Source organism: Trachurus trachurus (assembly GCF_905171665.1).
Source record: "Trachurus trachurus genome assembly, chromosome: 9".
Lineage (NCBI taxonomy): Eukaryota > Metazoa > Chordata > Actinopteri > Carangiformes > Carangidae > Trachurus > Trachurus trachurus.
The window spans coordinates 6,783,596-6,798,019 of NC_139895.1; the positions used below are offsets into that span (position 1 = coordinate 6,783,596).

The 14,424-nt window shown below is 38.9% G+C and overlaps 1 protein-coding gene across 1 annotated transcript in view; it reads left to right on the forward strand.

The window, feature by feature from the left end:
- The window catches only part of wdfy3 (WD repeat and FYVE domain containing 3), a 178,009-nt gene that overhangs the window by 137,219 nt on the left and 26,366 nt on the right, over positions 1–14,424 (forward strand). Inside the window, exons 34-42 of the mRNA XM_083979941.1 lie at positions 437–670; positions 1,697–1,796; positions 4,000–4,160; positions 7,274–7,503; positions 9,297–9,406; positions 10,712–10,894; positions 12,173–12,327; positions 13,248–13,325; positions 13,698–13,934. Of these exons, the coding sequence (XP_083836067.1) occupies positions 437–670; positions 1,697–1,796; positions 4,000–4,160; positions 7,274–7,503; positions 9,297–9,406; positions 10,712–10,894; positions 12,173–12,327; positions 13,248–13,325; positions 13,698–13,934 (1,488 nt within the window). The remainder of the gene's footprint in view (positions 1–436; positions 671–1,696; positions 1,797–3,999; positions 4,161–7,273; positions 7,504–9,296; positions 9,407–10,711; positions 10,895–12,172; positions 12,328–13,247; positions 13,326–13,697; positions 13,935–14,424) is intronic.

Consider the following 14,424-nt stretch of genomic DNA (forward strand, 5'->3'; position numbering starts at 1 on the left):
AGCTAATACAGATATATTTTAATAGTTTATATTCACACCTGAGGTTAAGAAAGGCTCTGATGTAGTGGGTAAATATGAATTAAACTTTATAGCTCTAAATACTATAACTGACGTCACTACTGTTGTAAAACAAAAATCAACTTTTGTTAGTGTTTCAAGTCAACTTAAGGGGCAAACAGACTGAAAATGAGGGAAATCAAGGAAATATTGAGGAATTATATTTGGCTTACGTAAATCAGCAAAAAAAAAAATCATAAATTCAATTTGATTCAAGTTTATTTGTCACAATTACGAGTAATTACAGTGAAATTCTTGTGTACCTTTTTTGGAGGTTGAATGAAAATACAAAATAAAATCTTTAAAAGTAATAGAATAGAAGTAGTAGAAAGTTTAAATAAAATACAATAAAGTGCAAATAAGTAAAATTCTCCTCCAGGTGACCGATCTGGACGACGAAGCGGGGTCTCCCACCGAGGAGTTCAAGGCCTTCGCCGGCGACTCGGGGATGAACCGCAGCCAGTCCGAGTACTGCAACGTGGGCTCCAAGACGTCGCTGACCAACCACCCGGCCAAGAAGTACGTCTTCGACTTCATGAGGGTCCTGATCATGGACAACCTGTGCATGACGCCGGCCAGCAAGCAGACGCCCGTCATCGACCTGCTGCTGGAGGTGAGGAGGACACACGGCCTCGGCCAATCAGAGACAGTTTAACGGTTTAACCCTCCGAGGTCGGTGCTGTCGTATACGATGGCAGGAGGTTGTTTGACTCTTTTACGTCTGTCTCTGCAACGTCGAATGATATCGATGTAATTCTTTTTTTATTGAAAGCGAGACACTTTGGCCTTTAGAAATAATGAGAGGATTCAAGGGGGTCCCTAACTTTTTCTTGAAATTTTACCACTTTTTTTCTAGAATTTTTTTTACTTTTTTTTTGTGGGGTAACCACTTTTTCTAGATTTTATTTTTTTTAATTTTTTTCTTATTCATTTTTCATTTTTTTCTAGAATTGTTTTTGAAACATTATTCAAACTTTTTTTTCTAGAATTTTAAAACTTTTTTTTGTAGAAATGTTACCGATTTTTTTTTTTACTTTTTTTTTTTACTTTTGAATTTTTTTCTAGAGTTTTTGAAACATTATTCAAACTTTTTTTTCTAGAATTTTAAAACTTTTTTTTTTAGAAATGTTACCACTTTTTCTAGAATTTTTTTTTTTACTTTTTTTTTTTTTCATTTTTAATTTTTTTCTAGAATTTTTTTTGAAACATTATTCAAACTTTTTTCTAGAATTTTAATACTTTTTTGAGAATTTTTTTTTACCACTTTTTCTAGTATTTTCTTTTTTTTTACTTTTTTTTACATTTGTTTCTAGAATTGTGTTTGAGACATTTTTGCGACCTTTTTCTGGAAAGTGTTTAACTTTTTTTTTTCTTTTTTCTTTTTTTAAATCTTACCACTTTTTTCCTTCCGTTTTCTGATCATGTAGCTTTTCTACATTCATAGGACACCACTACAGGAGGAATATTCTGAAAGCCCAGGTTGTCCTGAAAAAAAGGGATGTAAATTATCTGATTGTGCATCACAGGGCTGAAGTTTTATAAACATTAATACACAAGGAGAGAGAAATAAAATACAGAAGAAAATGCCACAGACTCTGAATGAAAGGTTTAAAACAACTCTTTCTCCCTCTCTGTCCAGGCTTCCCCGGAGCGATCCACCAGGACTCAGCAGAAGGAGTTTCAGTCCAACATCCTGGACGGAGTCATGGAGCATCTGCTGGCTGCAGACGTCCTGCTAGGTCAGCACGAAACCACTCTCACTGCAAACCTCACAATGAGTCGGCACTTCCTCCAAACATCATCATCATTGTCATCGTCATCTCACACTCATCTTAAATCTTCAAGAAAAAAACACAAAAACCACAAACACACGACTTCAGATGAACAGAAAAGCGTCCGGCTGCTCGTTCAGCTCGGACGTGGAGTTGTTGTTATTCTGTATCTCTGTTCAGTATTTGCACCATGACTCAGCAGATCTCCCAGCTGTGATGCAGAGAGCTGCAGACACTTTCAGCGTATCACATGAAGGCAAAAGGCAAAAATTGACTTGTGTACCACAATTCATTCATACACCAGGCGACTTCAAAGTGCATGAAAATCCTAGACAATAAAAACACATTTAAAAGAAAAAGAGAGAAACAAGCCAGTGAGAGACGGTTTAAAATATAAAAATAAATAAATTAAGAATTAGAATGATTAAAATCAATGAAATAATGTATTTAATTTAGATAAAAACTGCAGCAAATAATAATAATGTTTCCTGATTTAAACAAATTGATACAGACTCTTGTATCCTGCAGCCTGTTTCTTCTAGATACAGAATCATCTAAAAGATATTAACCAGCACATTTCAGCCTGTTTTCTATTGGACAAAAACATTATAGGACAGTAAAATTATAGGACACCGTTGTTAGATTTAGTGTCAAAGCTTATTTCCTCCGATTAAGACATAACAAAAGAGTTTTGGCTCGTTTCTTAAATCACTGACGTTACATTCTGTCTCTAAAAACCTGTACAGATAATTATTTCTGCTCATTTTAGATCAGAGAGAGATGCTTTATCATTTAGAGAACAGAAATAAACACTGATGAACAATAGAATAATATAAAAACATCCGTCTGACTAGATAAAAGATACAATTTTAAGAAGAGGTCGCTGCACATTAGAGATAATACAAGCCTTAGGGATGTTTTCACAATTGCGGAATTAAACACCACAATTAACTCATTGAGTGCCGCGCTCCTTTCCAAAGTTTTAGTCAAGTGTACCGGCAATTTAGACCATTTTTGACTTTTTATGTAGAGCCACAGTGTATTCTATATTATTGCCACCAACACATACTGTGGCTCAATTGAAAGGTTTACCTTAATGCTTCAAGTGGCCACAAACCGTTTGTTTCTACGTGCCTCCGTTCCTGAGAAAAGTCAAGCTAAACATGGCTGGGTTTCACCAAAATCCCTCCTTTTTTTCTAGAAAAGGAGATAGAGCGTCTTTTATGAAAGGTGCTCTGTTTGTGTCTGTCGCTCTTCTGACACTCGCATTTCTGGATCAAAGGGCTCGTATAAGATAAATATATACAACAGTTGTTGTTCTATTCACAAAACCACCAGCGGGGGCGGGGGGGGGCGCCACTAAACAACAATAACACAGACGCACCGTGCCGTGTCACAGCTTCTCGCCGCGGAGCGTGAGGGTCAGTCGGCCACCGCGGCTCGGGAAGACCGGTCCCGCCGGTGGTCGCGGTCCGTCTGTGGTACGGGTCGGTGATGCCGGTCTGCTTTGGTCCAGAGACCATCAGATTTTACCGCGGGAGGACTTTGGGGAGGACACGGTGTTGCTCCAGCTGAAGACCGGGCGGACTGTCGGCTGAGAGCTTCCTGTTTCTGCTCCGAGCAGCTGGAGCAGCTGGAGCAGCAGCGCGGGTGAGAGCAGAGCAGCAGCGGAGCAGCTGCGCTGCATCTGCATGCAGAACTCGTTTGCAGAAGCCGAGTTATGATAAAAACTTCCAGATCATGAGCTGTCATGTGACTTTGATCGTCATCTATTTCAGTTCTCCTCGTCGTAGAGTCCCCAAATTTACATATAATGTGTATTAAAGTGTCTATTTTCATAATTTAAAAAAAAAGCAAAAAACGTAAAATTACGTTTTCGGCACTCAACGCATGGGAACGAAAAACGAGAAATTACGTGGTTGGCACTCAATGAGTTAATGAATCGTAAAGGTTCCTAAATACCATCACTTTCCAAAAAAGATTATGTCAGAACCATGTCGGCAGATGTGCGTCAAAATAAAGGTAAATGCACATTTACAACATACAGTAACATCGAATTGCTAGGAATTCAAGCGTGTCATTTTTAATTAAAAAGAACGATAAAAAATAAACTTAAACATTTGGTTTAGATGACAGTTAATGACTTGAATATTTCTGTTCCCGTGTCCAGGTGAGGACGCGTCTCTGCCGCTCAGCAGCAGCGGCAGCTACCAGATCCTGGTCAACAACGTCTTCTACTTCACCCAGCGAGTGGTGGACAAGCTGTGGCAGGGCATGTTCAACAAGGACTCCAAGCTGGTGGTGGACTTCATCGTGCAGCTCATAGGACAGGTACAGTACTAAAGACTAACATAAACACACATACAGTAGATAGATGGATGGTTTATCTGTCAATGTGATGTAGTGGGGAACAAGATTTGGATTAGTAGAAGGAAAGAGTTTCCTGTGCCTCAGGAATCGACATCGTTTCAATAAAACTGCACAAGAAAAGACATTAAAATCATCAAATTAAAGTCGACAAACTCATCAAAACGCAGCAAAAAGCAGCAGAGTTCAGTCGTGGTTTTCTCCAGAGCAGCCGGCGGCGGCGTCTTCATTAAGAACCAGTTCAGCTCAGTCAGGATTAAATTAGAGCCTTGTGTTTCATCGACATGATGCTGAATCAAACAGTAATAGAAGAGTTACAGCGGGGAAAATAAGTATTGAACGCGTCAACATTTTTCTCAGAAAACATATTTCTAATAGAGCTATTGACATGAAATTTTCACCAGATGTCGGCATCAACCCAAGTAATGCACACATACAAAGAAATTCGAACATTAATGTCCATAAATTAAGTTATGTGTAATAAAGTGAAATGACACAGGGAATAAGTATTGAACACATGAAGAAAAGGAGGGGAAAAAAGGTATGGAAAGACAAGAAAGTAGCTGGAGTTTGTCAGTATTTAGAATGTAATCCTATCTCCTATCAGTGCTAAGTAATATCTGCTGGTTTAGTCCTGATTGATGCCTTTTAAAAAGGTTTCTCACCACCAAGGTGGCAGACAATAAGTATTGCATGGTGGGCAATGGCAATGAGCTGTCTAAGAGCTGTCTAAAGACCTACACAACCTTACTATTGCAAAACAGGAGTCAAAACAATAATCAGAAGGGTTCCCTAACAGTCCAGGACACTGGTGGAGAGCTTCAGAAAGACCTGGGATCAGCAGGTACAGTTGTTTCAGAGAAAACAATAAGTAATACACTCGACCGCCATGTCTTGCATGGTGTGTGTGCATGGAGGCCATGGCGGTTGAGTGCATTACTTATTGTTTTCTTTGAAACAACTGTACCTGCTGATCCCAGGTCTTTCTGAAGCTCTCCACCAGTGTCCTGGACTGTTAGGGAACCCTTCTGATTATTGTTTTGACTCTTCTGTCTGAAATCTTTGGTTGCATAGGTCTTTAGACAGCTCTTAGACAGCTCTTTGCCATTGCCCATCATGCAATACTTCTTGTCTGACACCTTGGTGGTGAGAAACCTTTTTAAAAGGCATCAATCAGGACTAAACCAGCAGATATTACTTAGCACTGATAGGAGACAGGATTACATTCTAAATACTGACAAACTCCAGCTGCTTTCTTGTCTTTCCATACCTTTTTTCCCCTCCTTTTCTTCATGTGTTCAATACTTATTCCCTGTGTCATTTCACTTTATTACACATAACTTAATTTATGGACATTAATGTTCGGATTTCTTTCTATGTGTGCATTACTTGGGTTGATGCCGACATCTGGTGAAAATTTCATGTCAATAGCTCTACTAGAAATATGTTTTCTGAGAAAAATGTTGACGCGTTCAATACTTATTTTCCCCGCTGTATATTATAATTTTACCTTTTTCTAATTACACACAGGTGACTGGAAATATAAATGTAGGAAAACTAATGTGTAAACAACCATTTAAAACAATTATTGCCGTTCTCATTTTGACATTTTGACAGAGTCAAGACCGAGACCAAACCAATGCCAGACCATTTTCAAGACCATTACTGTGCTCAGTCCGAGTGCTGATCATAATCATGTGATTTGATATTTCCATTATTCCTCCTCAGCTACAAAGAAATAAATAAAATCTAAACCATATGTAATGTGAACAAAGTTTGGATTGAACAGAAGAACACTCAACTAGTACAACTATTTAATTATCTTAAAGTTATTGAATTACATCACATAAACCAAACTGAGCGAGTGACAAGAGACATTTATGGTTAAAAAAGAAAGAAAAAAAGAAGATATCCCCCCTTTATTTTATTAATTTTTCTTTTTTCTTTTCTTTTTCATTGTTATTTTTAAACATGTTTATTTCATTTACTTATTTATTTCATTATTTTCCTTATTTATGTATTTGTTGTATGTATTCTGTGCTGTTTACATGTTGACACTGGATTTACACTGAGAACTGTTCTCCTTTGTGGGAGGGATAAAAAAGATACATACCAACTTTATTTATAAAGCACTTTAAAAACCCGGTGGACCAAAGTGCTGTACAAAATTAAACATAAAATATACAATCGGCATAAGGCATAAAAATGTACATACAACAAAAAACAATAAAAATAAAATACATTAAAATAACACGGTAACACTTGACAATAAGGGTCCCTTAATTAACGTTAGTTAGTACATTATTAAGCATTAATTAACTGTTTACAGATATATTAACAATCATTATTATGTATTACTTAGGATTAGGAAACACATTAATTAATGCAGCCTAGTAATAAGCAGTTAATTAATGTTTACTACTCAAAGTTAGTTAATACATTTAAAAGTTGAATAATGTAGTTAGTTATCATTATGTATGCATTTGTAGCAAGTGCTAAGTTAAATAGAAGAAACAGAATAGAAACTCAGCATTAATTAACACATTCGTTTATATATTAATGCTTAATAATATACTTACTAACGTTAATTAAGGGACCATTATTGTAAAGTGTTACCTAACACTATATAAAACCAATAAAACAATTTAAAGCACAGCACGTAAGTAACAATTTGTCAATAAGATAAATAATAGCAGATTAAAAGACATCAATTTAAATGGAATCAAAGGCCATAAAAACATGCAATGATGGTAGTTGTCTGAGGTCGTTCCATAGCTTTGGTGCCAATAAAGAAATAAAGAGTAGATAATAAAGAAAGAAAGTCAATAAATTAAAAAAAACCCAGAAATAGTAGGATAATAACTCTGTAGTCAGTAATTCATGTCGTGTGTTTCCACTTAGAGTCTTTAAGCCGTTTTCTGCTCAGACACAGAAACTCTGCAGGAACAAAGGTTCATTCTCTGAAGCTGCTTCAGCTCCTGTTGCTCAACACGAGTTGTTTCCACAGCAGCTTTTATCCTCGGCACAGAAACACACTGACTCTCCCTCTCCCTCTCTGTTTCTCTCTCCTCCTGCAGTCCAAGCGGCGGTCTCAGGGCCTCTCCCTCGACACCATCTACCACTGCCTGAACCGCACCGTGCTCTACCAGCTCTGTCGGCCGCACAAGACGGTGGCGCAGCAGGTGGCTCTGCTCGACGCGCTGCGAGTCCTCACTGTCAACCGCAACCTGGTGCTGGGGCCCGGGAACCACGACCAGGACTTCGTGGCCTGTCTGGCTCACTGCTTCATCTGCCTGCACAGCGGGAGGTGGGTGACTGGGTGTCGGGTGGTTTGTTTTAAAGGGATAGTTCAACATTTTTTGGGCAAATTCAAGTTAAATTCATGCAAAAACCGCTCATGCGTGTTCCCTTCAGAGGCAGTTTTTCATCAAGCAGTCTCTGCATTTGGCTCGAAAACAACTCCATTTCGTAACGTTCTGTTATTATCTCATAGCATGGTGAATGTGCAGGTCACAACTTGTCCACCAGAGCATTTTGGAGTTGTTGGATTGTGTATTTGGTTCGTTACCTTTAATTGTCGGTGCAAGATGGTTTTAGAACGGCGGAGCAGAGCCGCGAGCTGCTCAGAGCTACGCTACCGAGGCTAATGGGATTTCTTGGTTTCCCTCATCAAACACACAATCCAACAACTCCACAACGCTCTGGTGGACAAGTTGTGAGCTGCACATTCACCACGCTATGAGATAACAGAACATTACCAGACAGAGTGGTTTTAGAGGGAAATACAGAGACTGATTGCTGAAAAACTGTCCCTGAAGGCAACTCGCATCAGCGGTTTTGCATGAATTTCCCTCTAAAACAACTCTGTCTGGTAACGTTGTGTTATTATCTCATAGCGTGGTGAATGTGCAGGTCACAACTTGTCCACCAGAGCGTTGTGGAGTTGTTGGATTGTGTATTTGATGAGTTTGATGAGGGAAACCAAGAAATCCCATGAGCCTCCGTAGCGTAGCTCTGAGCAGCTCGCGGCTCTGCTCCGCCGTTCTAAAAATAGCTTGCACCGACAATTAAAGGTAACAAACCTACTGCTATGACTATAGGGATTATGGCAATGGGCCAATTTGCCAAAATGTTGAACTATCCCTTTAAGATGATGAATATTTACCCTCAGATGATCCTGAAATTTGTTCCACTTCCATGACCCCTGGACAAAATTTAGACATCAGTTTGACATGGGTTTCAAAATTTTTAACCCCTTCCTGGCCAGTTGTTTTTGCTACAAAAACAAAAATTTCTATGGGGTTTATGGCTGGTGACAGTATTTTAGTGATAAAAAGAGATATCCAAAATCCCCTCGGTGAAAACTTCTGACTCTAATATGTCAACAAAATAAAACAAGAATTTCAAAAGGGGCTTTATCCATTGTTCAGATTTCGGTTCTGGAAATTAGCGCATATTTCATTAGATATTGCCTCATTTACATATTTAAACATAAAATTTGACAAAACTTGTAATACAAAAAATATTTGTCTTAATGTGAGTGATAAACTTGGGAAGTTTCATGGTGATATCTGTTAGTTAAAAATTTTCCTTTAAAATACATAAAAAAAACCCATAGGCGGAGGTGGACATTTTCATGGATGTGGTTAAAATGCATTACGGGTCCAAAAGGAGGGTAAAAAAAGTGACTTGGATGAAGGTGTAAAGACGGAGTGTGATGAAGCTGTAGCTGCTGGACACAGACGTTACATAAAAGCCAGATTAATTATGAGTCTAATCGCCTAATTGAGGTTAATTATGATATCAGACTAGAGCAGTGGGTGGCAAAGCATCCAACCCGCCCGCAGGAGGAATTCACCAAGTGTGAAAATTAACAAAGAAGACAGAAGAGTCATAATATTACAGAAGCGTATTGATTTCACTTGAAGAAAATGTATAAATTTTCTGTTTTTCTGAGTAATATTTTAAGACCTTTACTTTGAAAATTCTCCAAGTTGAATAAGTGAAGCAAAAATAAAGACAAGACAATAATAATAATAAAACATACAATAAAAACAAACGCATTAATTCAGTGTGTGTGTGTGTGTGTGTGTTGTTTAGCAGCGTGGAGGGCTTCGGTCTGGAGGCCGAGGCCCGGATGACGACCTGGCACGTCATGATCCCCGCCGAGAACGACGGCGACGCCACGCACAGCCACGACGTCAGCGAGGGTGAGAACAAACATCCACACGGTCTTTAGACAAGTTTTAATTCAACACTAGTTTCTTTTTTTTCTTGATGATATTTTAAGGCTTCGCTGTGTTTGAATTAAATTTGTCATTTTCAAACTGATCCGATATCTGACGCTGAGAGAAACTGCAAACTCAGTCTCTTTAACGTCTAAAGAGTTGAGCTCCATGGAATCTTCAGCCGCAGGTGTAAAGCCGACATGTTTTACCATGTAACGTGTTGGTGTGTTATTCACCTGGAGCGCTGCTGTTCAACTTCACTGGAAAGAGCAGATATCAAAACTCTCTCCCTCAGTTCCTCTTTGACGTTGATAAATCGTGTAAAAACCAGAGATATGATCATTGACGTACAGGCATCACGTTTCTTTTCATATATTTGTCATTTTTTTGTTGAATCAGCTGATTCGACGAATTGATTAATGGGTATTTTTGGGGCCCAATATTAGAGATGCACCGATTGCAAAATTCTTGGCCGATACCGATTCCCGGTTTTAAAAGAGGTCTGACCTGCCAAAACCGTTTTTTCCGATACCGATTTTCTATCTAAGAAATAGTTATAATCATACAATAGACACCATATTTGTTTGGCTTGAGTACCCTTTCCCAAATTTAAAACAAGTACCCCTCTCCCAGACAACATTTTGCTTATATAACTGCAATTAAATCCACAACTAGTGGTAGGCTATGATGCTGTATCATCATAACCCCCCTTTTCAAGAATAAAACATCACAAATAAGAAATATAGTGAGAGTTTCAACAGTGCCATTATCCTCCACGGCTTACTTTTGACTTGCAAGCGTGTTTTGGGTCGTCCTGCCACACAGTGAAATGAGTCCAAATCAGCGGCATGTTTTCTTCCTGAGTCTTCTGCTAGTTTTTAGCTTCGCTGCTGTTTTGCTCTGGGCGCGTTGAGCTGCTACGCACCGCGCATGCAGGTCACTTTGATCGGTCGAAAACCAGAAATTACGACAGTCACCGGCGTTTTTAATCGGCGGCAGATTGATCGGTGCATCTCTACCCAATATGTTCATAAAGCAGGTCAAAGTGAACAAATAATTATCAGATCATAGAGGTGAAGTTGTGCAGAAACAAAAAAAAGACCAAACATGAGGATGAGGAACATTTTTTTTTTACATGGTTTATAAAAGTAAAAAAGAATCAAAAACGTCCCAAAACAGACTCCATTAACCACTAAAGGAGAATAGATGAATAATAGATGTATATAATAATAGACGAAGCAGCACAGGACTTGACTGGAGTTGGTTTCTGTGTGTGTGTGTGTGCAGGGCGGCAGCTGCTGCTGAAGGCCGTGAACCGCGTGTGGACGGAGCTGATGCACAGTAAGCGTCAGATGCTGGAGGACATCTTCAAAGTGTCTCTGCCCTGCAACGACCGAGGACACGTGGACATCGCCACGGCGCGGCCGGCGCTGGAGGAGCCGGCGCTGAAGAGCTGGCAGAACCACCTGGGTAAGAAGACACAGAAAAACACACACACACAACACCTAGACTTATGGTGTTACGTAACTGGGTCGACTGTTTTAGGGGAGAGACTCTTGTTGTTGTAACTTTGATCTGGAGCTCTGCCTGGGCGGCCCAGTGCTGCTAATCTGTTCTGGTTCTCTTTCTCACTCCGTATTAGAGCGAGTGGTTAATCACTACCAACCCAATTCAGAGAAATCTTCTCTAAATTTGCTAAATTTAGTTAAAAATGGAGATTTACCTGTATTTATTAAAGCTCCATACCGTATAAAGGTAGATGTTTGTATTAAAGCTCCATACAGTATAAAGGTAGATGTTTGTGTTAAAGCTCCATACAGTATAAAGGTAGATGTTTGTGTTAAAGCTCCATACAGTATAAAGGTAGATGTTTGTGTTAAAGCTCCATACGGTATAAAGGTAGATGTTTGTATTAAAGCTCCATACGGTATAAAGGTAGATGTTTGTATTAAAGCTCCATACAGTATAAAGGTAGATGTTTGTGTTAAAGCTCCATACAGTATAAATGTAGATGTTTGTGTTAAAGCTCCATACAGTATAAAGGTAGATGTTTGTGTTAAAGCTCCATACAGTATAAAGGTAGATGTTTGTGTTAAAGCTCCATACAGTATAAAGGTAGATGTTTGTGTTAAAGCTCCATACAGTATAAAGGTAGATGTTTGTGTTAAAGCTCCATACAGTATAAATGTAGATGTTTGTGTTAAAGCTCCATACAGTATAAAGGTAGATGTTTGTGTTAAAGCTCCATACAGTATAAAGGTAGATGTTTGTGTTAAAGCTCCATACAGTATAAAGGTAGATGTTTGTGTTAAAGCTCCATACAGTATAAAGGTAGATGTCCATGTGTAGTGTGATTATAAAGCAGCTCTAGGTTCTATATTAATACTGTGAAAGTATCAAAGCCTCAGTCCACAGAGAAATGCACACAGCCTATATTCAGAAACTGAGCCTTAAAACCAGCCTTCAGGACTTCCTGTCACTTTGTGATGTCACAACTAAGCCCCGCCCCCTCACCACCTGGACGACACCATCCAACAATTTTGCAGGATTTGGTTTCTCTGAGTGTTTTATTCTGAAATCTGCTCTATTTTATTGTATCAGTCAGAAAACAAGTCAGCCAATCAGAAGAGAGTCTCTGATTGAAGAGAGTCTCAGAGCCTCCTCTCTTCTGATTGGCTTCCTGGTTTCTAGATTAAAATCACTACCTGTGGCTCTAACCTCTCCTCTGTCTCTGTCTCTGTCTCTCAGTCCATGAGAAGAAGTGCATCAGTCGTGGTGAAGCCGTGGCTCCGGCCACTCAGTCCAAACTGTCTAGAGTCAGCAGCGGCTTCGGCCTCTCCAAGCTCGGCGTCCGCCGCAACAAGAAGGAGAACAGCCTGAACAAGAACAGCATGTCCGCACAGGTACACACACACACACACACACACACACACACAGGTACACACACACACACACACACACACACACAAAAACAAACACACACACACACACACACTGTGTTAACCCTCTGAGGTTGGTGTTGTTTTACTCTTTCACCTCTATCTCCAGAACGCCGAATGATAGCGATGTAATTCTTTTTTTTATTGAAAGCGAGACACTTCGGCCTTTAGTCGGTCTGTAGTTCAGCTAGAAGAGGAGTAGTCCTTCCTCAAACATCTGTGTCCAATAGGAGACCCGTGTGCCGTCACATGATTTGCCAAAGAGTGTTTATTTACATCTGGATGATTGTCGCTCTGTTGCCTTGTATGATTGCGATTATCTGCAAATCAGCCGTAAATGCAATAAATAAAGCGTAGATTAACATTTACGCATTTCACTCAAGCTAAGACCGAGACATGGGATCATATCATGTGGAAGGAGAAAGTTGGTTCACTGCAGGAAACAAGACAAAAAAGACGAGTGGAGCATTTTAATAAATAATGTAAATAATATATTTTGTATCATAGTTAGAGCCCTTTATTCTATTTACTCTAATCCACAATACCTCAAAGAAAAGTTATATAGTGTCTAAAAATAAGTTTATAATAATTTTCAGTGTGTTTCCAATAAATAAATGTAAGATTTAATTTCTGTTTTTTAGTTTTCCTTCCTTTTTCTGATCATGTAGCTTTTTCTACCTTCATATGACACCACTACATGATGAATATTCTGAAAGCCCAGGTTGTCCTGAAAATTGATTGATTGTGCATGACAGGGCTGAGGTTTTATAAACATTAATATACACAAGGAGAGCAGGAGAGAGGAATAAAACACATGAGAAAACGCCACAGACTGTTATACTGTGTTGAACTGGACCTTTATTCTCTGTGTTTCTAAACCTCAGGAAACTTTCCAGTGGATGTTCACTCACATCGCTGTGGTGCGAGACCTGGTGGCCATGCAGTACAAGGAACATCAGGAGGTACCGCACACGTTCAGTTAATTAAACAATTAATTATGTTCAATTATTTATATTATATTATAATTCTTTTTATTATATTCCATAATTTATCTTCCTTCCTTATCTACTTTTGTTTTGTCTTTTTCTCACTTTAAACCTGTGTAATTGATTTAATGTTTAATGTATTTATTATTATTTTATCGTACTGCTTTATTATATAACTCTTTATTATAAGGGTTAAGATAACGTGCAGCTGTAAAAAAGGAAAAAAAAGTATCCCCAAGTTTCCGAACATCATCTATGGTCAAAACCGGAAGCCTGTTTAAAAAAAGTTTAAAAAAAAACAAAAGAAGCAGTGTTTCTGAGCCGCCTCTCGTCTGCTCTGGTCGCCAGCGGCAACAGAACGCGCTCAAGTACGTGACGGAGGAGTGGGCGTCCATCGAGTACGAGCTGCTGCGGGAGCGCGGCCTCTGGGGGCCGCCCATCGGGTCCCACCTGGACAAGTTCGTGCTGGAGATGACGGAGGGGCCGTGCAGGATGAGGAAGAAGATGGTCCGCAACGACATGTTCTACATCCACTACCCCTACATCCCCGAGACCGAGCCCGGGACCAACACCAACTCAGCTCAGGTACCGCACCGCTCCCATGATGCACTGCTGCTCTGGTGGCTCAACTTATCTTATCTTGTCTTATTTCATCTTATCTTATCTTAACTTATCTCGTCTTATTTCATCTTATCTTATCTTAACTTATCTCATCTTATTTCATCTTATCTTATCTTATCTCGTCTTATTTCATCTTACCTTATATTAACTTATCTCGTCTTATTTCATCTTATCTTGTCTTATTTCATCTTATCTTATCTTAACTTATCTCATCTTATTTCATCTTGTCTTATCTTAATTTATCTCGTCTTATTTCATCGTATCTTATCTTAACTTATCTTATCTTATTTCTTCTTATCTCGTCTTATTTCATCTTATCTTATCTTAACTTATCTTATCTTATTTCTTCTTATCTCGTCTTATTTCATCTTGTCTTATCTTAATTTATCTCGTCTTATTTCATCGTATCTTATCTTAACTTATCTTATCTTATTTCTTCTTATCTCGTCTTATT